We start from the raw sequence: 21,091 nt of genomic DNA, 5'->3' as shown, positions 1-21,091 counted from the left end.
TTTGAGCTCGGCGCGAGTCGCGGGAAATAGAAACTTCTCAAGCCGTGGTCCACTGATCCAAGGCAGCAGCGATGTCCATGAGACAAACAGAGAAGACAGACGTCGAAAGAAAACGTCTTCCGCCCGTTAAAGTGTTGTCCAGCCAGCTGAGGATGGCAGGGAGCCGGGGCAACAATGACTGCGGGGAGGGATGTGTCATCAGGCTGGGCAAGGGTCGTTCCCTGCAGGTCTCATTGGTGTGGATGCAGGGGACTGTCCTGGAGGTCCAGCTGGACAGAAGCACCGTGCTGTTGATGGATGAGACCGGCACTTTTATTGTTCAGGGCGTCAACAGCATCCCCAAAGGGAGACCATGTTTGTCCCAAGGTAAGTGAGCTAACTAACTAACTAAAGATGGTGCTGTGTTTCTCTGTAAGTTTTCAACACATAACTCATAAAGCTTTAAATTATGGATGCATGTAACTGTAGTTGTCATTAATAATGAATCTACACCTTTCTGTCTTGATCATTTGGTCATTTTCGATCAATAAAATAGTGAAACATGTTCATCACAATCCTATTGGGCATTTAGTTGGTCTGCTGACCACCAATCAGAGAACTCATGCCTTCTGTCAAGTCCTGACTTTCTGTGCTACTGTTGCTAGTTTAGACAAACAATATAATGTACAGATATTAGAAATATTAATAGTCTGTTCAACAGTTTTCACAGTTTTTGAATGCACAAAATTACGTGTTTTAATGCTAAGTCTACAAAATTTCAACGTTCCCTTTCGCAATGGACCTCCGCATTGCCATCATTTGTCACCCCTAGCAACAGTAGCACGGAAGTGCGGACTTGACCAACGGTATGGAGCGCTCTGATAGGTGGTCAGCAGACCAATCAGAAGGCCTGAAAAGAGTTACAATCAGTACAAAAAGTTCCAGAAATTATCCTTCTCCATTAACTTGGATATTTGGTATTCTTGCTAAAACTGTTAATATTTCATAAGTACGTATGGAATATTATGTTGTACAATATAATATTGTCCCAAAATATAAAATATTGTACAAAAGAAACAATATTTGCACATTCCAAATGTCCTACCACTGTGACAGTACTGCACAACTAGTTGCACTTTATATTCTGACTACCCTTTTGTACTTGCTTATTTTATTTATTTATTTTCTATGCTTAAAGTAAGTTTATTTCCTTTATTTTAGTTTAGCTGTTTTAGTTGTGTGATGGGACTTCACACACTGTATTGCTCAGTGTGACTCTTACTGTTTGCTGTTTCTTGAATCTTAGTGGATTAATTTATTAATCCCTTAATCCAGAGGTTAAGGGATTAATGAAGAGATAAAACCTGTCAGACAATATAAGACAAGATATTTAAATCGCCTGCCTTATAACGCCTGCTGTATTTGGAAAAAGATAGAAAATGGAGACTTTTACTTCTAACAGAGGATCAGTCAAAAGATATTTTTAGTTATTTATTTTTTTTAACTAGCTATATTTGCTGCAAAACTAAACAAAAGGCGTCTGTGTAACTAATAGCAATCCTGTGATCCATATCGCTGAGACACCAAAAGCAGGGACCAATGATTGGTTAAACTATAATGTATCTGTTGACCATGTTAGTACTTAAACCTGTATTTGTGGGGAAAAGTCTATAAGGCTTTAACTCTTATGGACAGAGTAACACTGTAAGTTCACAGACTTGAAATATGAAGCATCACTGTAGTGGCAGTAAAGTTTTTTTTGTTTGTTTTTCTATGGTAACCAGATAACAGTGCAGTTTATTGTCCGTCATTCAGTTCACATGATTCAAGTTAATTCCCTTTAAGTGTTTCCACAGCGAGCAACAAGAATCGGAAATGGTTCGGCCTAAAGAGGAGCATTGCGGCTGAAATTAACGACTGCACAGCAATGTCGACCGCCGCGTCTCTCTTTCTCTCCTTGAAGCCTCTGTCAGTGAACAATTGCCCACTCGCTGCTCTTGTTGCAGGCAGATATGTCATGGTGATGGGTGTCATCCAGGCCGTCTCCCCGGAGCCAGTCATCCGTGCCGTGAAGATGGCAGACCTCTCTGAACTCGCTGAACTTCACAGGCGGATGTGGAAGCTGGAGGTGGAGGACCTGCAGCAGGTGCTGGCCTGAATGCAGAGCTGCTGGGTGGAAATGTCGCGCCCGTCCTAGCTGGATGTGCAGTACTGGAGTGACTCTTGACAAATGCAAAATGACCAAAGAGGCAGGTCTTCTAGGGAAGAGGTGCTTTATATTTATTGTTCTGTGTACTGAAGTTTAACCAATATTAAAATGATTCACTTTCTAGTCCTCTGCCTGTTTTTCTGTTATGAAGAGTATTTAAATATTTGTAGTATATGCATTGTATCAGGACTGACGAATTGAGACTGTTGTCTGCACTTAAGTTCTGTGTTTTCTAGTTCATGTTCTGTTTGCTTTACACCAGTTACACAATTACTTTACAAATTAAAAATGTTACCAAGAAGCAGCCTCTAAGGATAAAAAAAAAAAAAATGAAACGATGCAGAAAACTGCAGTTCCTCCAACAGCCTCTTGAGGCAGTCTGCAAAAGCTAGTCAATCCCCACAGACCTACATGTTAATAATTCATTTTATCATTCTTATATAATAAAACATTTAACTGTATTTATGACCTGTGCTCTTGATTGTGTGCTTTCTTCCAATCCGATCACAAATATATTCCTATGGGAACCTCTGATCTTTGTGTTTATGAAACCAGTTCCCTTTATTCTGTCCTGACTTTACTTCAGGTCCACTGAATAATATGAACTTGCACATGTCGGAGAAACCCTACTGTGGGTTCAGTTGGAAACGCCAAAACCTCAAGGCTGAAAAATTAAGCATGAACTGAGTTCCACGTTAAACTTTACAGCAGAAATAAACAGTGAAAGGAGGGTGCACTCACCCTGCTTTCTGTATGTATGTACCATTGTTATAGAACTATACATCATTGTATAAAGTGTGACATTTAGCAGTACTCAGGCTTAATAAAACAAGTTTCCATAGATTAAAAAAAAACAAGCTTTATTTATGTTGTGCCCATTACATTGGTAACACTATCAGATAAATGGAAAGTGAAAATGACCTGTATTGACTGATTAAAAGAAAATAATGTCAACTGAACTGTGGATTTGAGTAACTGATACTTGAAACAGTAAAAGTCCATTAACATATACAAATTGCTTGTGAAAGGAATTTCTTTAGGTCAACTTAAAGTATCTGAACACGACTCTGATCAAGGTTTACACATGCCGTTTTTTGTCACCATTCATTTTCAGGTATTTTACTGACTGGTGCATAGCAAAGCGTCGAGTGTCTTCTACCCAGTATTTGCTCTTAATGATAACACTTCCGTATTTCTGATCAGAGAAAACCAGCCACCAATCAGAGGGTCGGTCCGGAACGCCCTCCTTTAAATCATGCTGTGATCAGGCACTTTCCTGTGCACATCAGAGGCCCTCATGGATGACCGGACTCAAGACTGTTTGAATACTGCATTATTTGCAAGTGAGCATGAATATTGTTACCACATCATTATTTAATGTCTTTAAGCAGAAAACTGTATTTTCCAAAGTCATTGTCATTTGGTGCTATAAGATGGTCTTTTCTGGCTTTGGCAAGCTTCATCAAAAGGAATTCCCTGCGCTCCATCCATTCTTTTAGCTCCTGCTCCCCGTGTGCCAGCTTACAGAAGTCGTCCTCTGTGCACGTGCCTTTGAGGAACCTGTCAAAACCCATGATCAAAAGTCAACCATCAAAAACTAGCGGAACGTGACGGATAACCAGAGACATACGTCGTGTCTGATAATCTTACCTCTCACAAACTTTGAAAGTGCCCGTGGGAAATCGATACTGCCAGCAGTTCTGATCATCCTCAGAGTTGAAAACTCTGTCTTTGTGTTTTTCTGATGTGATATGCTGCTGCCACTGCTTCTCACTGTTGCAGTTTTTACCACACAGCCAACAATGATTGCCAGCCTGAAAAAAAAAAACAGAAAAAAAAAACAGATTTAGATTTATTTTGATATAGTCAGCAAACATTGCTCTCTAAAGATTCACACAGTTTAAACACTGGGTACGAACGAAATAAATCACATGGTGGAACATAAGCATTGCAACAAGGGCTGTAATGTTTATGATCATCTATCTCCATTTATGCAGCGTAGCCCCACCAAAGCAAGATGAAAACGACACCTTATCTGATAAAGCTCGATCATTAAAAGTGTGGAAATTCTTAAAATAGATGTCCAACAACATGGATGCTTTGTAAAAATGAAATAACAAATCACAGCGGGACAACCGCTACACATGAGCATCTTAACGGAGAAACCATCTCGGAGCTTTCCGACCTCAAAACAATGAAATAGCAGCGCAAATATTTAAACAGCTGCAGTCAGTGGTCAGGTGAGGTCAGTGCAGCGACCTCGAGAACAGTCTATGAAGTCACATTGTCCTATAAAGCTATTGTTGATTTCCATTTATGTTATGCTCTGTGTTGTTGTATGAAACCTATTATAGATATAATACAGAATATTTCCAATTATAAGTCGACACTATTTATGCTAATAAATGGCAGAAAAATTAGGCTAACTAAGCTTAGACTGCAAAAATCTGAACTTGTGAGAGGAATAATATAATTTCCATGCTACACTGTTTCTTTATTCGTATATTAAGTGTTAAATTGTGTTACTATGACATCATATCTGAATAAATAATGACAAGATTAGCAGCAGAAGTTAAGGTTAGTATTTAGTGGCAAGTTAACCAAAATTTTACTAAACTATTCAAAAAAATAATAATAATGGATAAAATTACAAAAATAAGAAAGAAATTTTCATTTATTTCACAGCAATTTGCTGCAAGCTACCAGAGTCAAGCTGCGATAACACAAACTAAATTCACTAACCAGCTGTATAAAGTGAAGCAGCCCATCACAGATTCTGGCTCAACAACTCACCACTTCCTCGGCGTAGTCTGTTGGCATGTGGATCTGTTTGCCGTTCTCTCTGACCGAGTTATTGGACGCCTCTTCACCCCAGCCAGGCTTCTGAGACTGCAGCCACTGCTCATAAAGCTGATCCATATCTGGAACTAAAGCAGAGGAGAAAATAAAGTGTGCTGCATCAAACACTATTTCAAATCTACTGATTCAATTTTCCCAATAAGAGAGCCATTCCCTCTAACAATACTCACTGTTGTTTTCCTTCATGTAGGTCCAAAGGTCTCTTTCTTCTATGCTGTGAGCAAATGTGCAATTCCCAATGTACTGACACTTCTTGCCCGCTGTCACATGCATGCAAATCTAAAAGAACAAAAGAAAAAAAAACATTTGGTGACTAATGCTGGAAATTTTAGTCAGAACCATGCATATTTAATATTTATGAATGGAGGTAATGTACCTCAAACTGAGATGGGATGGGTTTTTTGGTTGGAAGTGGTCTTACTGTCGTCCACTTTTTCCTTTCATGGGAACTTACAAGCACCACCCGCCTGTCTTTTGCCCACCTGAGAAAAGAAAACAGAAACAGACTTAGTGGTGATGTTGAGACCGTTTTAACAAATACACTTTTCTTCAAAATAATAGATTAATACCAGATTAACGATAGAAATTATATGTCTACATGGCAAATAATTTACTAGTATGTGGAGTAGAGTAATAGAAAACCAAGAGGCTCAACAGTCATGACATGCATGCTGCTGTTTCTGTGTAATTGAAAGGACTTATTCAGGTCGTACATTCTGTTAAAAATAAAAAACTGGTCTCAAACAGGTGGCTCTTATTTAGGGACGGACATGGCAAATGTTGTACATGCTGGTTATAGTGTATTTCTGTCTGAAAATCTGAGTAAAATGGGTCATTCCAGACACTGTTTAGAAAAACAGCGGACTTACATAGTACTTAACATATAAAGAAGGGCAGAAAATGATAGGTTGCTCAGCTAAAATGATCTCAAATCCTTTAAAATGGCAACCACAACCAGAAAGATGTGGAAGGAAATGGAAAACTACCATTCGAATGAATGGAAGAATAACCAAATTAGCAAAGACTCAGCCAATAATCAGCTCCAGGGAAATCAAAGAAGGTCTAGAGTTACCTGTGAGTACTTTAACAATTAGAAGACGCCTGTGTGGAGCCAAGCTACCAGAAAGAAGCCTCTCTAAAGTCCCATTGTTGCAAAAACAACATGTGCTGAAGAGGTTGCAACTTGTCAAAGAACACGCCGACTGATCTAAAGAGAAATGGTGCAACACTTGGACTGATGAAAGGGAGACTTTTCTGTTTGGAAATAGTGGCCGCAGACACTGAATTCAAGTGACAGTGAAGCACGGTGGTGCAAGCATCATGATATGGGGATGTTTCTTCTACTATGGTGTCAGGCCTATTTATCGCATACCAGGGATCATGGATCAGTTTGAATACATTAAAATACACCAAGAGGTCATGTTGCCTTATGCCAAAAAGGAAATTCCCTTGAAATAGGTGTTTCAACAAGACAGCCACCTCAAACACACCAGTAACTAAGCAGCAAGAAATGCACAGGGATTGTGGAATGTAGCCCAGCTGAAATACATGATCACAGGTGCCAGAAGTTGGTCGACTCCATGCAACACAGATGTGAAGCAGTTCTCAGGAACAGTGGTTATACAACTAAATATTAGTTCAGTGATTCACAGGAAACATAAATCTTCACGCATTTTCCAGACGTGTAAAGAAACATGCAGACACGGCTGTTTCTCTGAACAGCCTAATATTCCTTTTTGGTCACTTTCTGTAAATTAGTAACAGATTATTTTTTTTCTTCATGTTTTGATTTAGAATGTAATCTGCAGTGTCTGGAAATAAAAGCTATTATATGAATTTTGAGCTTTACTCACTTTTTTTTTTTTTTTTAAACACATTGCTATTATTTTGAACACAACTGTACGAAGAGCTAAATACTTACGTGTGTCTTGCCTTGGCTGAGCAATACTTCTTGTTTTTGTCAGCTTCGCTTAGTTGGCCATTTCTCCAACACTGACCACAAACAAACATCATCTTCAGATTCGGAGGCCCGAACCTCCTCTGTGCAGTGGAAAGCTGTTGATGAGATATGAAGGACTGGTTAAAATCTGTGACTCATAATAACACACCGCGTAAACGGCAGAAAACGAAACTTTACTTAAATATCAGTTTAGTGTAGGAGCCAGTGGGACTATAACTTTGTAGGAACCAGTAACTTGATCATACCTGGGTGCCCTGCAATGAAGCTGTTGCATTCCAAAATTTCTTTGCCTCTTGGACAATACTTTCATGGGTGATACCTGTAGGATAGAGAGTGAAAAAGAAAGGCGTGAAATATAGTTTGCCGGAAAAAGATCCTGAAAATGTGGTGTGGCGTCTTATTTTCAAAGAGCAGTCTTACCGAGCTCATGCTGCATCATCCAGACCTTCAGCTCAATGAGGCTGTGGGCGTAGAAGCAGTCGTCCTCTCTCACGCAGCCGTAGCGGACCTCGTGACGACACAGATCCAGCTGGGACTGAGGACTCAAGGGTCTAATTTTGGAATACCGGACTGTATTCTCCTTCAAAATGTGGACCAGGCACCTGAAAGACAACCAGGACTTTAATACTCAACGTATGATCATATTCCTTAACCTTAATTTATCACTCATTGCCAGAATCTTTTTACCTTAGAGGCACAACTTTGTTCAGTGTTTGTAAGTTTGTATAATGCATGGACTACACGCCCTACTGTTCAATGTCTCAACATGTTGCTACTTGAAACAACTTTCAGGACTAAAATGTACTAAATTCTTCATCCTTCAGGTTTGCTCAACTTATTTCAGTACTAGCTATATGCCTTTAAAATCTACTTCACATCATTTCAAACTTTTATGGAGAAAACTGCTCGGACAACTATAGAAGCTATTTGTGTTGTTCACTAATAAAAATTTCAGTCACTGCCAGTTCTTAAAACCCGATGTTTGTGCTCTTGACTTTTAAACCATAGAGATTTACAATTATTTAAAGAGAGTAGGTCAAAACCCGGAGGAAAAAACTCCAGACGTAACATGAACTAGCTAAACTTTATAAGCACTAGCTAGCAAAGTTAGATTGAAAGTCAACCGTTTATTATAAATTAGGTTTATTCGCTGATAGTTTATTTAATCTTACATACATTTGTCCATAGAATGTCACATCTTAAAAGCATTTTGTTTAGTATTTTTGTATATGAACTGCACATGCTGCTGCTAATTGTCGCTAAATCCAATATCCACTTTATTACGGTAATTTAAAGACAGACAGATATAAAAAAACAAAACAAAACAAAAAAAACACGCATGATTTTATTCTATGTGAAATATACTGCACAAATAGCATCATAATTAGGGTCTTTTATTAAGACAGTGAAATTAAGCTGAAAACATGTTTACTTCTGCATTTTAACATGGACGTCTATGGGGATTGACTCAGTTTTGGAGCCACCCTTAAGTGGGCATCTGAGGAACTGCAGTTTTGGGGATTTTTGCTAAATCTCTATAGTTAAAAGACAGTCTGGTATGTCCACACTCCACAGCAGAAGTTCTCAACATACTTTTATGCAATGTAAAAAAAAAAAAAAAAAAATGGAAGTACGTCACTGAGGTTTCAGTGACGTACTTCCACTGAAAGAGGAAGTATGTCACTGTAGGTCAGGTTACTGAAAGAGTTAACAGACTTTCAGCGGGCGAGCATTCATAGAGTTATGCGGAAATGAGGCTAAAATGCAAGTCATTAAATGCTGCCGCAGTAAATGAAACAAAAATGAACGATGACTTACTTATGATCCTCGAAGTCATGCTTTGTCACTGGATGAGAACAGAGTGAAGGGTCATCTTTGTTGGTTTTGCTGATTATTCTTGGTTTATGGTCAAAGCATACCTGCAGAACAAATACTGTATTAAAATACATCCAATGGAAACTTCTAATTAGAATAAAAACATTCATGGCCTCTTTGGATGGGTCATTTACATTACAACAAAGCTTCTACCATAGCCATACTATGTTATAATTAACATAAGATCAACAATACAAAAAGCTAACATTCATATATTATTAAATTTAGGCAAGATGAACTTGTTGTTGAGATGAAAATACAAGTTAATTAATCAACTAGTATGACAGCAAGTATGAGAATAATTAAAATAAATGTACATTCAAGAACTAGAACTAGTTTATATAAAAAAAAGAAACCACTGTGTTTCTCATATTCCACTCATCTCATTTACAATCTTTCATTTATGACCCTCTTTTTCAAATATTGTTGAATAAGTGCTGATAAATGATTGTCTGCCGTCTTGAAATCATAAGATAGTTTTTTGTAAGAAACATATTTGAGGGAAGAATCTATTTACAATGAGTGTTTTTCTCGTCACCCTGCAATGAAAAACGCTGCCAACAGGCATCATCAACAACATCAAGTTTCCACAGCACCACTGTGATTACACTCTATCGTTAAGTATGTTTGTTCTTCAGACTCCGCGCTTCATTGGTTTGAATATTAAAAACAGTGCTGTATAGCCCTTCTAACACACGGTGCCAACATTTCAAGGGTTTAAAAGTAATTGGATACGCGGCTACTAAATATTTCTTCACACATGGCTAATTCAGTCCGAGATGCAAAGCAGTAGAAAGCTTTAAATACAGAAAGGCAGGCTCGCAGTTCAGAAGAACATGCAAAAAACCAAAAACCAAAAAAGACTGGTGGAGTTGCTGAAGAGGAAAATGAAGGAAACAAAAAAAGCGTATGACCCATGTAAAATAATCGTCGAACTGCTGATTTTCATCACTTCACTGAAGAGTCAAATATCAAAAGGATACGCAAGTCACAACCTGACTGGACAGATTTTATGATGTATACAAACAAAGCCAGTGTTTCCTCTATGTTAATTTTGGAGCGGCGGCCTGCCACAGTTTAATTTTCTGCCGCCGCTGTATCAGAAATGGGGCAGACGCACAATAGTCGCGGTTGCCTATTAAATGATCCTGCCGACATAATGCACCCCGCGTTGGCTGCCGCTCACATTGCAATTTAACAAGTAGAACTATTCAGAGGTTATTGGGGCTGTCCAGTTTAACTCCACATAGCCTACTGTTCTGTTGATGTAGCTTTTTGTCAAAACGTTAGCTTTCTTCTGAGTCGACTATTAAACTTAACAGCTCCACCAAAAACGTCACCGCGGTGGGTCCGTTTTAATTGGACAACGTTCAACTTGTCAGTTCTGTCAGCTCACGTCCTGATATCAAAGCATCTGGAAACAACGGTAAGTGAGTCACTAATATAATACCAATTGGAAATAGTCTATAAATGTAGTAATAGACGTAATGATGTTAAAGTAAATAGTTGTGTTAGCCTACACAGAAAAGTTTAGGTTTTAATGAATTAGGCTACACACACGCACAAAGGCCGCACGACCGAAACGTTGTTACCCCTGCTGTTAAATGTGAAAATAAATTAGCAAAAAGAAACGATTGTGAAGTGCGATGAATTAGGCTACAGAATGCTTAGCCTATATGTCAAGATCAAATTAAGCTGACAGTGTAGCCTACACGCGAGTGTCCTACCCTAATCTATAGGCAAGGATAGCCTAGCCTACTGACAATTTACAATAAGTTGTTACGTATTTGGCAGTAGCCTAGCCTATTTATGCCATTTAGAACATATTTTATGAGGGGTCACTTTAAGTAGCCTAATCTTGTTTCTTGACGAAAATATGTGCAATATTACATTAGCTATTAGACAGTAGACAACGCTGGTGTGACCCATTTATAGTTGTGCGCTCGTCAGTCTGGCTCACTCTGTAACAACAGCACCCAAACGCTATTCGGCGCCGTGTCATTTCCGTTTCATACTAGGCGGGACGGGACCGGGGGATGGGTGGGACGTTTCCGGGGTGGGGGGGGGGGTCTTTCGGCAGGCCTGCCCCCACTGCTAAAAAAAAATCCTAGAGGAAACACTGAAAGCTAAACTGTAAGGTGACTGCAGTCTTAGGGCCCGTCCACACGTACGAAAACGATCTTTTCCCTCTCCGTTTTCGATCATCATTTCAAGAAATATCCGCGTCCACACAGGTCCGTTTCAGCACGACCGAAAACGCTACTTCCTATTCCAGGCCTATAAGTGGCGCTGTTTCGGTTTCAGAAAATCACCAAAAATGGAGAGGAAGATGCGGAGCATGCGCATAAAGCTTGAGCGCTGTTTACAAATCGCCTTTTTTGCTCAGCGTGGTGGCACAGGAGCATGATATGTTGCCCTAGTAACCCTAATAGGCTCAATATCTTCTCCAGCATGAAAACTAGCATGTAGTCTGCCATTGTTGTTGATGTTGTTACGAGACGTCTCGCCGGAAGTGGAAGGCTGCTCGGGAGTGTGGCGATGACGTCATCATTTTCCCCGTATTCGCCGTCCACATGAAAACGCAAAAGCTGCGTTTTCGAATTTCTCCACCCTGGGACCCGTTTTCAGAAAAGTGCGCTTTAGGGAAATGCGTTTACAGGATACGTGTGGACGAAAGGCCAAAACGATGAAAAACGTATGCGTTTCGGCGTTTTTGCGTTTCCGTGTGGACGGGCCCTCAATGTCTTTGTTGAACAGTAATGAGCAGCGTGGCTGAGAAAGTGTAGAAGAAAAACCAGGCATGCTTGAGTACTCTGTGAAATCATATCAGTAAGTACACTACTTGTTTGTTTGGATGAAATGAACCAAGCTAATAGAGCAACCGCACTGTGCCTTACATTAATCTGATCATTTGGAATCTAAGACATGCCGCTTTAACGTGGATGTGCTGAAGCACAGGCAACAAAAATATGTAACTGTCAGCATAATATATATGTATTTTTTCACTGCATGCACGCCACCACACAAAGAAACTAAATAACTACTCACCCCACACAGAAACATGAATATCCCATGATGCTCCTGTAAAATCTTGGGCACGGTCAATCTGACGTTGGAGCTGGGCCCGAAAGGATCGAAGAGCAGTTCTCTGGAGATGAACCCTTTCCGCTCCAAAGTCCAAACATCAATCTCTTCCTGGCAGTATGCAAATGTGCAGTGGCCAGGGTACAGGCATTCTTTTCCAACAGCCACCTCTGAAGCAACCAAGGCCATATTTTAGTACAAGCTATTAGTCTAGACACGACATGAGAGAGCAATAAAACCTAAGACTGCCAGAAACAAAGTGACAGTTCAAATGTGGAAATAAAACTAGGAGAAAGTAAAAGTAAACACATCTGAGGAACTTATTATTCAGTAGCAATAATCTTCAAAGGAAACTAATTTTGATGTGAAAACAACTATATTATATTTCAGTTTTCTAAAAGTCACCTTTGCAAATGTAATAAGGTCCAACATATTGGGTTTTAGTTGGTCTGGGTCGAATGAGCTTCCACATTTTGTCTGGTGAATGCTTGATTCTGCCGAGTAATACATCCTTTTTGCATTTATGCTCTTCAGTATGAAGGGTGTAATCCAGCACTCCAGGGCCTGCGAATATGAAAATAAGAAACACGTTACACCAATTCTAACTTCCCCATCCTGGAGGACGAAAACTAATTCTAGCTCTCTGCGGGACAACAAAGCAGACGGTCAAATTCCTGCAACGTCACAACAATTGCTCACCGGTTTTGACGTAGCACATTGAGCAGGCCTGCTTGAATTCGTGAGTTTCAGCCAAGGGGTTCTTTGCCAAATCCACAGCGGTAGTGAGGCCTTTCACATCAGGCATACCCACAGCCATTCCCATCGGTGTTTCATTATTGTTGAGCTGTATAAAAAAAGAAGTACAATATGAGTCTGTAGCCAAGTCTAACCAGCTGATCGGCTATCGTTATTGATAAGGAGTAATTACCTGTGGAATGAACGGACTTGCAGCATAATCTGAAATGTTGACAGATGGATTAAAAACATTAGTGCTCAATTTGACAGTGCGTCATTTTCATTAACAATGATATGGGTGCATAGTTAAACTACATGATTGTGCATGGAAGGTAATATACCTGTTTTATAGTCTGATATGGTGAGACTATCCAGTGAGTCCATTGGTGCGTGCAGAGAGTCAAACGTGTCCATACCAAAATAAGCACTTGACCCTGACTTGTGATATAGAGGCGGTAGAGTTACAGTGCATTGCTGGCCACCACTGTGGAGAAACGGGTTGATGTGAGATGGCATCAGGAATGGACTTGACATGGAACTGCCTGAGGCAATACTGGTTGGCAAAGGCAGAGGCCCCTTCACCGTGGGAATAACCTGACGGAGGAGACAAAGAAGCAACACTTCTGTTCAGAGATAAGCTCATTGTCACATCCTATTCATCACAGTCCCTGTGGTTAGGTCCGCTCACATACCATGGTCGACTCAGGACCAGCTTGGTCCAGTAGATCATCCAGGTCGTCACCAATGATGTCTGCATCAAAGTCTTGACTAGTTTCAAGAATCGGGCAAGGCTTGCTGGTTCGGCACCCGTTTACGAACACAGGTAGGGGGACTGAGGTGGGTGCAGACACGGGCAGGGGGACAGATTCGAAGCCTGGAGGCTCACATGGGGGTATAGATGAGATACTGTTGTTTGGAGGAAGGTCATCTACCAACGTTTCATTCAGAGGTGTGTGCACGGCCACTGGAGGTTGGATTGGAGCCGGCCCTGGAGCCAAAACACCGCTATCCTGTGTCAACTGAGGCACTTCTAAAAAAAAAAAACACACACAAAAGGAAGAAAACTGGGTGAGTGACTTTTGTCCTACCCCCTCAAATCAAAGCTTCTCAAAGACTGAAACTTACCTATTTCTATATCTTCAACTGAAGCTGAGCCATGAGAAGACTGAAAATAAAAAAAGTCATTGATTATTATGTTTCTCTGCAGCGTATAGATACATATTTTATGTTGTAGATGTTTCTTACCTTGTCACATGATACATCTTGATAACTTGATCCTTTCATAACATTCAAGGCAGGCTGTTAAAAGAAAAAAAAAAGAAAATCTACTTTACATTGAGATATGTCTCCATTTTAAAGCGATAAATCATGGAGGGAGAATTTAAACTTGTTATAAGATCAACTAGAACATGTAGAGCAGTGAAATATCTTCAGAGTCAGAGGGTTTTCATTTTCCCCAGAAAGTGCTTTCAAGCATACCTTACTCCTCACATAAGCTTTGCGGATTTTCAATCCCAAAATTTTGGCAAGGTCCTGAGTCAGCTGTGTGACACTGGAATCCTGCGGAAGCAACGCAAATGAACAGCTGCTCAGACTGAGAGAAAACAAAACGCATGTACAAGTGCATTTAAACAGAAAGGCCAATTCCTTCCTGCTGCAGAATCACTCAACTGTAAAACATATACTTGGCAGCGCATTAGGTACACGGGTAATGCACTCTAATATCACAGTCCTGCACTAAAATCCCCTTTATGGCTGTTACAATGTTTAGTTTATGTTGACACAGCATCAGAAAGGTGAATATTTAACTGTACGATAATTTTGTGGTGGATTAAATTAAACACGAAACCTGTTTTTGTTATTTAGCCTAGCCCACTAATTAAAATGGGGTTGTCAAAATAAGCGAAGCATGTGTCAATACAACACAACAGTAAGAGTACTACAAACCACAACCTCCAAACAGTTGAATTAACAGCTATTAGTTCGTTTGAACTAATGCTGAATACCACAACCTTTATGAAGCTAAGATTTATTGCAGGACTGTTACATCAGAATGCATCTGTTTGTGTGTATTTGTAATAAAGAATGAATAAGGAATGTAATAAATTAGGACTGCACAAATCAATGGCTATAATCCCTACGTGGATGGACTGTGTATGTTCATCTGTAATTTCTAACTCAAACTAAATTTGGATTTGTTTTTGCATGTTTGGATAAATTCACTTGTTAAAATATGCCCCCGTTCCACCTTACCTGAGGCACTGCTAGAGAACATTTGGCAACAGCCTCATAGGCCTCTTGATGTCTCCCCATCTCTTTCAAGGCTTTTGCTTTTCTGTACAGGGCTTTGTAGTTCCCCTTGTTCAGCTGGAGAGCTTTTTCACAGTCTTCTAGTGCTTGGTCATACAGTCCCTGTGAAAAATAATAAAACATGCAGCAAAGTTAAGAAAAGCTTCTGTAGCGCTGCAGTGAACACAGAACAAAGAAGCTTTTCTTTGATCGTAAATTGACTTTACGTGTTCAGTGCGTGGAGTCAGGTATGTCTGTGGCCTCCCTGAACACAGCAGAGTGTTTTTATTGTCATGTGACATGACTCAGTTCAGACAGACACCGCCTGGGAAGAGGGACTGAATGTTCTTCAAAAAACACCTGTTTTCCTACAATGGAAGTTCTGGTTTTTTTTTTTTTGTTTGTTTGTTTTTAACTTAATTCAACCTTCTAATCTGGAGAAAAGAGTTTTGTTCAGAAAATAACATCAGCTTCATCCTCCAGGTGAATTGCTAAGATGTTTTTTTTCATAAAACAAAAGGCTTACACAAGAAACAATTACTAATAACATTTGTTTTAACAGGGAAACGTTTCAAACCTGAGGGAATTTCTATGCTTGCTACAGTCTTGAATTAGATAAGATAAAAAAAATGTGTGTCTGTGCTCAAAGTAATTATTATGTGGAGTATTTTCACCTTGAGGTTGCCAGGCAACCAGCAGGAACTCCGTGTAAGAGGCTTTGTCTAGTCAAAAACCAGTTTGGTACCCCCATTAAATGCATGTATTTTTCAAACTGGTGTCTGTGCGGTTGTAGTGGATGAAATATATCATGTTCATTAATGGGATTGAGACATGCCTTAAAGAAACAGTGTTTACGGTCATTGTACAAACGTAGCCTAACCAGTTGCTAGCTGTAGCATATGACTGAAACTAAATGACACTTGGCCTGAAGGTTAATATTTCCTGTTGTGCATTACTAACAATAATCTTCACGATGATTACTGTAAGTCAACAAATTAGTAATTATGCCTGTTCATCTTGCATTCTTTCCGCCCTTGTTTACATTATTATTTCCAGACTGAATAGAGTTCACCCACACAAACCTCACAATTGTATGTAAAACCTCCTGCACACTCAATTCAGTCTTTGTCTGTCTCTATATTTCCTGAAACACTGTTATTTTAGGGCAAAAACACTGATCATTATGAAGAAATGAACAGATGTGAGTTAAAATGTATTTAATATTATGTTTTCTTTATATGAAATCGGTTTCACAATTTCCTTGTGATGCACCTTCAGAAACACGATGGCTAAAATTAGATCAGTAAACTGCACGAGCAGTCAACCCTTTGTTGTTTATATACCGGCATGTATGCAAGGTAGTTTCAAAGGAAATTCTAAAAAATAGATCGTCACAAAAGTCTGCCACACCCCATAATATAAAACTACCCTGCATGTCTTCGAGCAAAACAATACTGTCAAACAGGAAATGCAGTTCAGTCGTGTTTCAAAAACACATGCACGCTCTGCCACCCGAGTATACAGAAGTACCGCGGGCAGAAAAGTGCAAAATGATGTCGTGTGAGAAGATCACTTAAGAGTGGATTCAATAAAATCCACGGGCACCGTTTCAGTCTTTTCTGGCGTATCCCTGAACTAACGTACACCCATCTGTCAATACGTCAGAGACACGTGGCAGTGAAACAGAAGCAGTAAAAACGTTTTAAGAGGTTTTGTGTTTGAGGACCTGAGGACAGTGAAGGGGACACTGGGACACATGGGAAACCCTGCTCCTTCAAACAGGACGTACATCTGTAATTTAGCTTTCCAACATCTTGTTCATTTTTTCATTGTGTTTCTTATTGAACGGCATACGTAAACTAAGAGCAAAGGTAAAGAACAATATTCAAAGTGGCTGATGAGCGTGAGCGCCTACTCACCGGAACAATATTTAGGTAAGCAGCAGCTCGATTTGCATACAGCTTTTCTAGTAAACCTGTTGGAACACAGATTTCTTCAGTGTCGGCGTAATCTGCAATGCTCAGTGCTTCAGTGTACATCTCGATGGACTTTGTCCATTCCCCTTCTTTAAACACGTCATTTCCTTCTCCAAACAGATTCCACACGAGGTCCTTTATGAACACCTGGAAATCACAGTAAAGGAGGGATAAATACACTACACAAGTGCAGACAATCTTTATTTTGCCTTTTATGACACCCAACCCGTGCCCTTAAATTAGTTTGATGATACAAGTGTTGATGCAAAAATGAAACATGGCACACCCACGGTCAAATTTGCATGGCTTACCTCATACTGGTCTTGACTTCCTGGAAAAGGAAGGGTTGATCTACAAGGAAAAAAGGTACAAATGCATGTCAGCAGGACAGAAATATACATTAAAGTGAGAAATGGCAGCAGTTATCTTAATAAAAAATAAATAAAATAAATCATACTCGCCTTATAGTTGATATTTAATTATCTGGATAGCCAGTTAAAAAGAATGCACAAAAAATGTGTGTAGGTGTTTGTTGTTGTTTTTTTTTTTTTGTTAGTTCCAAGAAGAAAAAAAAAAAAAAAGGAGTTTACAGTCACTGTCAAGCTTTAAACAGTCAAACCAGTCTGTTACTACACATGGTGATTCATGCCTTTAGATGTCATGCTTGATAAGTCAGTTAGAAAAATACACTGCCTGGCCAAAAAAAAGGTCACACACTAATATTTCGTTGGACCGCCTTCAGCTTTTATTACAGCACGCATTCTCTGTGGCATTGTTTTGATGAGCTTGTGCAATGTCACAAGATTTATTTCCACCCAGTGTTGCAATCATTTTTCACCAAGATCTTGTATTGATGATGGGAGAGTCTGACCACTGCACAAAGCCTTCTCCAGCACATCTCGAAGATTGTCAATGGGGTTAAGGTCTGGACTCTGTGGTGGCCAATCCATGTGTGAAAATGATGTCTCATGCTCCCTGAACCACTCTTTCAAAATTTGAGCCCCATGAATCCTGGCATTGTCATCTTGGAATATGCCCGTGCCATCAGAGAAGAAAAAATCCATTGATGGAATAACCTGGTCATTCAGTATATTCAGGTAGTCAGCTGACCTCATTCTTTGGGCACATAATGTTGCTGAACCTAGACCTGAGCAACTGCAGCAACCCCAGATCATAGCACTGCCCCCACAGGCTTGTACAGTAGGCAGACAGCGTATGTCATGTAATGCTGGTTTCCCGCTCACCTGCTGTTGCCATTGTGAAATTGTATTTCCTCCTTTGTAAACTGGACTATCAAGAGTACTGCATTTTAATTGGGCCACGCTGAGCTGTTCTGTCACAACAAATGGAAGTGCGACACAAAGGCGAATGAATGTTTGAATATGACTTTAGGATAACAGCTGCGGTACGTGAAACTGTTCTCTTTCCGATACACTTGTAGCATAAGTCATTCGTAGTAAGTGTTCAGGATCACGAGTGCCATCAACTTATTTACTAAAACAACAAAGTTACATAAAGTGGTGGAGTGTGTGTATATATCTTTGCACACCGTGGTGTTGCGGTATTCCAAGTATCACTTTTGTTTTAGGAACACACAGCGCTGGCCAGTTACATGAATTAAACTATGAATCTGCTTTACGCAGTCCTAATACTATATATATATAGACAAAGTGAAAGTTCCTGACAAGTGACTACGCACCGAGTTATACTTCTTTAAAAACAAAACTGAAGTCAAGCCAGTAACCTCATTGACCTCCTGGTGATCTGTGACATGGGTGGCAGGCTACACAGGATTTCTTTGACAGATTTGATTTTATACACTCGCCTGCCAGTTCATTGGGTACACAAATGAAAACAAAAGCATTCTAATATAACACTTAACCCTCCTTCATGAGTGTTTTAATGCTCAGTTCATGTTGAAACAGCATCAGAAAGGTGGTAATTTAACTGGATGATCATTTAGGAGGATGCTGTTAAGATGGATTGAAGTATTTTTGTTATTACAAAATAACAGAAACATGTACTTCCAGAAGATTCTTTAGGATGCATTTGTTTATGCCAGTGTACCTAATGTACCTGCGAGGGTATTTTATGTAAAATGTTGGATTGGGAGAGCGCACTGAACGGACTGATGCAACAATGTAAAATCCTTGTTGAGTCATGCAGTGTCATTTATTTTGTCAGTACAATTACAGTAAACTTGGAAATTTCCCATCTCCAAGGTGATATCATCTATTCTATTCAGGCTAAAATCTAAATGTATTCAGTTTACCACCATGTGACAACAAAAAACATAAACAAAACCCTGGTTAGCTACAAACATCATATATGACAGTTTGGCCGAGAAATGTCGAAGGATTACCAAAATAGTTGCCAATTAGCCTTCTGTAGATCGATCGACTACTCGTTGCAAATTTAAAGCAAGCATGGCAGCAAGACAAACAATTACTAAACCACACTTTTCATCAGCACGGATCCCTGACGATAGCAGCCAGTGACCTGAACGACACTTACTGGATGAACTGTAGGCCTTTCTGAATCTCCTGCCAGCGACTCCTTCTGTCCTGACACGCTCCAGACATGCTTGCGTGTTTAAATATCCTCTCCCCTCAGTCAGCACCTGAAATTACACAGTTTGGAATTGAAGTGTGAAAAAAAAAATAAAAAAAATAAAAACTGTGACGACAAAACCAAACTTCCTTAATATCTATCAGGGTCACTGGTTAGCTGACGGTTCCCTCACTCTGACATTATGTCACTCACAGTCTTTGGGGAGCTTCTCTCTGCCTGCTTTCAAAATACTAACAGCTTCCGCATTCAGTAATGACGACACGTTTGTAGTTCCGGAAATTAAGGCTGAACATTTCTGCTGGCTTGCGAGAGAATAACGTTTTAAAAAAACCCGCTAATGGACTGTTTTTGCGACAACGTTGCACATCAAGCTCCAAGTCTGAAGATGTGGACAATAAGTTGAGAAGTTACTGGCTTCGGGGAACTATTAAAACTTAGCATCCTAAAACAAGAGCTCCATTATCGGACAACTGCTCGATGGCATCAACAGGAATTCCCCCGTCATCATTTACAAAGTCGAGCATGAAACCATAAATAAAAGGCGTTTGTTTTGGGTGCCAGAAATTAAGTATATAGGGTTATGACCGCGTGTTTGTGGTGATTTGAAGTGAAGGACTGCTGTCACAGGGCATGAAAACACTGAAATGAAGACGTCAGCCCAAGCTCGACATACATAATTGCTTATGCCAGATGTTATTACGGACACGGCACTTCATAAAACTTATTCAACACTGATTTCTAATCATTTCTAATCTGATGATGCTGATCTGGGTCACAGAAACAGATGGCGGTGTTTAGGCGGTCTTTGGGAGCCTGCGCCCATCATGTTTGGTTAGCAAATGCAAAATGTACTTAATTCCTGCAGCATTTTTAGTGTTTAGAAACTACCCTCGTTACATAATCTTGTCTCTTTAGAGCAGGTGGGCTGTCTGTGGAGAAACACGCATTTAAAATGAAGTTTCACGGGAGAGGAAGCGCCTGGTATAGCCGTCCGATAATGGACGCAGCACTTTTAGCGCACGTGTATTACCCGCGGCCGGGGACCATCACATCATCTTCTGCTAGCAAAGGTTAGCAATTTCTGGCTTTAACAATTTAACAGCCACCGCCACAATATTATCTTAACTGGTGAAACGCAGTAGTTTAACCTGGGTGTCGAGAAGACGCGGACCCAACCAGCGACACAACGCTACCCACCTAAGTTTCTAGGAAGTAGACTGAACCTAACAAAGCATAGGCATGTCCAAGTTAAACTAGTTCCTCAACGCCAACAATAGCGAGCTGTAGATGCCCATTTCCTGGTTTATATCACAGACATTATTTAAAAGCAGCTATAGTACAGACTTACATGAATGTGTCTTTGTTCCAAGCAAACCGTACGTCGGTTGTCTAAATGGAGGGAAAGTGATTTTTCCTTTTAGCTAAAAGAACTTAGCTAAATGTGCTTTGTCGCTGAAGGCCGCCCTTTGATTCTTCTTCTACTATAATATGAGGATGCGCAATCATCGACTCCATTGTGCGCGGCTGCCCTCCTCAGGCGGTGGGAGGACACCG

General features: G+C 40.0%; 2 protein-coding genes across 3 annotated transcripts; one reads left to right on the top strand and one right to left on the bottom strand.

Moving 5' to 3' along the window:
* Positions 1–12: 12 nt before the first annotated feature.
* rmi2 (RecQ mediated genome instability 2) lies at positions 13–2,843 on the top strand. The gene is made up of 2 exons (XM_084570832.1): positions 13–366; positions 1,986–2,843. The coding sequence occupies exons 1-2, from the start codon at positions 72–74 to the stop codon at positions 2,135–2,137; spliced, it is 447 nt and encodes a 148-aa protein (XP_084426958.1). The 5' UTR covers positions 13–71; the 3' UTR covers positions 2,138–2,843.
* A 173-nt stretch (positions 2,844–3,016) lies between these two features.
* On the bottom strand, positions 3,017–21,009 carry zc3h7a (zinc finger CCCH-type containing 7A). 2 transcript variants are annotated; one of them, XM_084571341.1, is made up of 23 exons: positions 20,886–21,009; positions 19,481–19,586; positions 17,278–17,317; positions 16,910–17,113; positions 14,955–15,113; positions 14,181–14,261; positions 13,947–14,000; positions 13,827–13,866; positions 13,394–13,731; positions 13,043–13,295; positions 12,895–12,923; positions 12,666–12,810; positions 12,372–12,530; positions 11,931–12,136; positions 8,826–8,926; positions 7,428–7,609; positions 7,253–7,326; positions 6,969–7,102; positions 5,424–5,529; positions 5,218–5,326; positions 4,982–5,115; positions 3,839–4,002; positions 3,017–3,748 (listed from the first exon to the last, which is right to left on the bottom strand). In XM_084571341.1, the coding sequence occupies exons 2-23, from the start codon at positions 19,546–19,548 to the stop codon at positions 3,559–3,561; spliced, it is 2,970 nt and encodes a 989-aa protein (XP_084427467.1). In that variant the 5' UTR covers positions 19,549–19,586; positions 20,886–21,009; the 3' UTR covers positions 3,017–3,558. The 2 variants fall into 2 exon arrangements, with proteins under 2 accessions (XP_084427467.1, XP_084427468.1); XM_084571342.1 differs by lacking the exon at positions 20,886–21,009 and having other exon boundaries at positions 19,481–19,833.
* Positions 21,010–21,091: the final 82 nt, after the last annotated feature.

The sequence above is a fragment of the Chelon labrosus genome (assembly GCF_963514085.1).
Source record: "Chelon labrosus genome assembly, chromosome: 21".
In the NCBI taxonomy this organism is placed as follows: domain Eukaryota; kingdom Metazoa; phylum Chordata; class Actinopteri; order Mugiliformes; family Mugilidae; genus Chelon; species Chelon labrosus.
Note: the sequence above shows the minus strand (reverse complement) of the source record. Positions and strands in the feature narration are given on the sequence as shown.

Coding starts and splice junctions, on each gene's coding strand:
- rmi2 (XM_084570832.1), top strand. CDS start 72: ATGTCCATGAGACAAACAGAGAAGACAGACGTCGAAAGAAAACGTCTT. Junction 367..1,985: donor GAGACCATGTTTGTCCCAAG/GTAAGTGAGCTA, acceptor CTCTTGTTGCAG/GCAGATATGTCATGGTGATG.
- zc3h7a (XM_084571341.1), bottom strand. CDS start 19,548: ATGTCTGGAGCGTGTCAGGACAGAAGGAGTCGCTGGCAGGAGATTCAG. Junction 17,114..17,277: donor GAAGTCAAGACCAGTATGAG/GTAAGCCATGCA, acceptor TGTGATTTCCAG/GTGTTCATAAAGGACCTCGT. Junction 7,327..7,427: donor GATGATGCAGCATGAGCTCG/GTAAGACTGCTC, acceptor TCTATCCTACAG/GTATCACCCATGAAAGTATT.